The sequence below is a fragment of the Penaeus japonicus genome, unplaced genomic scaffold (assembly GCF_977035675.1).
Source record: "Penaeus japonicus unplaced genomic scaffold, GWHDUDI00000001_assembly GWHDUDI00000030, whole genome shotgun sequence".
In the NCBI taxonomy this organism is placed as follows: domain Eukaryota; kingdom Metazoa; phylum Arthropoda; class Malacostraca; order Decapoda; family Penaeidae; genus Penaeus; species Penaeus japonicus.
This window is the reverse complement of record NW_028234432.1, coordinates 33,638,348-33,640,847: the sequence shown is the minus strand read 5'-3', so window position 1 is coordinate 33,640,847 and position 2,500 is coordinate 33,638,348. Positions and strand designations below refer to the sequence as shown.

Sequence of the window (2,500 nt, the reverse complement as noted above, 5' to 3'; positions counted from 1 at the left end):
ATTACTACAATCACTGTTATCATTATACCATCATTAACATTACCATAATTACTGCTAATAGATATCAAAATACTTCACATTTTGCTAACATCACTATCCTTCTGTACGCCATTTCCTCCTTACTATCATCTCCAATTATCACTCCTTGTCACGGCTCGCGGGTTCTCATCGTAAGCGCTCTGGCCTTTCAGTTACGAGTTGGTGAAGCCTCCAGACGGGCTGTGGGGGGCCAGGCAGAAGGACGGGTCGTGGAGCGGCATGATGGGCATGGTGCATAGAGAGGTATGACAGTGGCGTAGAGAAGGGTATAGTTCATGATTTTTAGTGAGCGATGGGGCATGGTGCATAGAGAGGTATGCCAATGGCGTAGAGAAGGGTATAGTTCATGATTTTTAGTGGGGTATGGGGCATGGTGCATAGAGAGGTATGACAGTAGCGTATAGAAGGGTATAGTTCATGATTTTTAGTGAGGTATGGGGCATGGTGCATAGAGAGGTATGCCAATGGCGTAGAGAAGGGTATAGTTCATGATTTTTAGTGGGGTATGGGGCATGGTGCATAGAGAGGTATGACAGTAGCGTATAGAAGGGTATAGTTCATGATTATTAGTGAGGTATGGGGCATGATGCATAAAGAGATATGCCAATGGCGTAGAGAAGGGTATAGTTCATGATTTTTAATGAGCGATGGGGCATGGTGCACGGAGGGGTGAAGCTTACTGTATATGCATGTTATGCTATAAGAGCTTGCACTTAATCTAGGTCGGTAACCCCAAAGCAAGGGTCCTTGTAAGGGTTAACATCACTTCTAGACTGTACTCCCAAAATATTTGTCTTGGAAAGTACACTATAGAAATGAACAAAGATATGATATGATATGAAGAAAATTCGTAAGGCGATTTTATTGAATTTATCTTTACAACCAAATACAAATCATTATTGTCTTTGTGTATTTTCCAATTCGGTGTCAATGTCAATGACTTTTATTAGATTTAGTTTCAGGGTTTTTTTTCGCAAAAATATAGATAAAGAAAAAATATATGGATAAACAATGTTAGAAACTGATCCAGAAATGATACCGAGAGCCTGATTAATATATTTGTGATTACAAATTCTATTAGAGACATTGATAGGACCCTTGGTTTCCCTTTGTACATAGGATGGTTGCCGAATAAAATGGATGTAATTAACACCGTTAGTTGACTTATGCAGAATAATTTCCCTACATATTTCCATTCCACTTTAAAACAAATAATTATCGATATATTTACGGTCCACGCACCGCATCAAAAAATCACCAGTTTTGCCTTATCTATACAGGAGCAAAGACCGGGCTCAGACTACCTGCCACCCATTGGGTTTTGCTTCCTCTGGTGAGGAATCCTGTGGAATCGAAACGTCACATGTTATTCCTTCCACCGAGCTCAGTTCCTATTTATAACAGCGTTATGTATATGTTTATGCATGTATATGCCCAAACATCTTGATACCTCATGAGTAGGTAGACGGTGGCTTGACAAGTGACTCCTTCCCACAGGAGGTGGAGTTCGCCGTGGGCCCGTTCACCATCACCCCCGAGAGGGAAACAGTGTGTGACTTCTCGTGGCCCGTTCACAGCGACAACCTCGCCCTCATCATGGTTCGGCCTGGACTCGAAAATGATGTCAGCGGGTTTCTCAAACCATTCTCCTGGATCGTAAGTCCCGGCAAATAATTCTCCATAATCAGTCAATCCAAAGCACGCACACACACACACGCGCGCGCGCGCGCGCGCACGAGCAGTCTGTTTGAAAAGACCCCCATAAATTGGAGATAATGAAATTCTTTGTAGTTTCATGTACTAAATTGGATTCATGTAATCATAGTGGAATGAAAGAAACGATTTTCCATTCCATCCTTACATGTATAAATGAAGAACTAAACAATTCTGTGTTAATTCTGAGACCACCATTATCAAGAGAACTGTGAGTTTTGCCGAAAAATATACATGACACCCGATCAGTTTTGATATGAATAAGCAGTCTTCCCCCCTTGACAGCTGAGAAAGACAATATATACTCACGAGAGCTCAGAGATTCTCAGTCAAGGTACAAGCACCATTCTTAAGTGGGTTCTCAGCTGCATTAATATTTGAGGAATACGATTGTAAATAGAATGGCAGAACTTCGCTGGCAACATCCCAAGATGAGATTTATCCAACCCAGATGAATGTCACACAATCTGCACAATAATAATAATGCCAAAGTGATTCTTAACAGCTGAAGACTAGAATATCACTACTAATGACAAGCACCATTGCAGGGACTTGAGGCAATCCAACTACTTTTGTAAGCATTCAATTATGATGATCAGATGAGACCGGCACGTGAAATGAACTGAAAAGATCTCACTCAGACACAAGCCAGACATAGGAAGGCTGTCTCTTTCTAATATTTAGGCATAGAGTTTTTTAGTGTGATTATGATGTTAGTTGTTATTGTAATTATTGGTTACACTACCCG

The 2,500-nt window shown here is 41.1% G+C and overlaps 1 protein-coding gene across 1 annotated transcript in view; it reads left to right on the top strand.

The window, feature by feature from the left end:
• The window catches only part of LOC147468286 (glutamate receptor 1-like), a 14,207-nt gene that overhangs the window by 3,090 nt on the left and 8,617 nt on the right, over positions 1–2,500 (top strand). The window contains exons 3-4 of the mRNA XM_086554772.1: positions 192–282; positions 1,537–1,695. Coding sequence (XP_086410898.1) covers positions 192–282; positions 1,537–1,695 — 250 coding nt within the window. The remainder of the gene's footprint in view (positions 1–191; positions 283–1,536; positions 1,696–2,500) is intronic.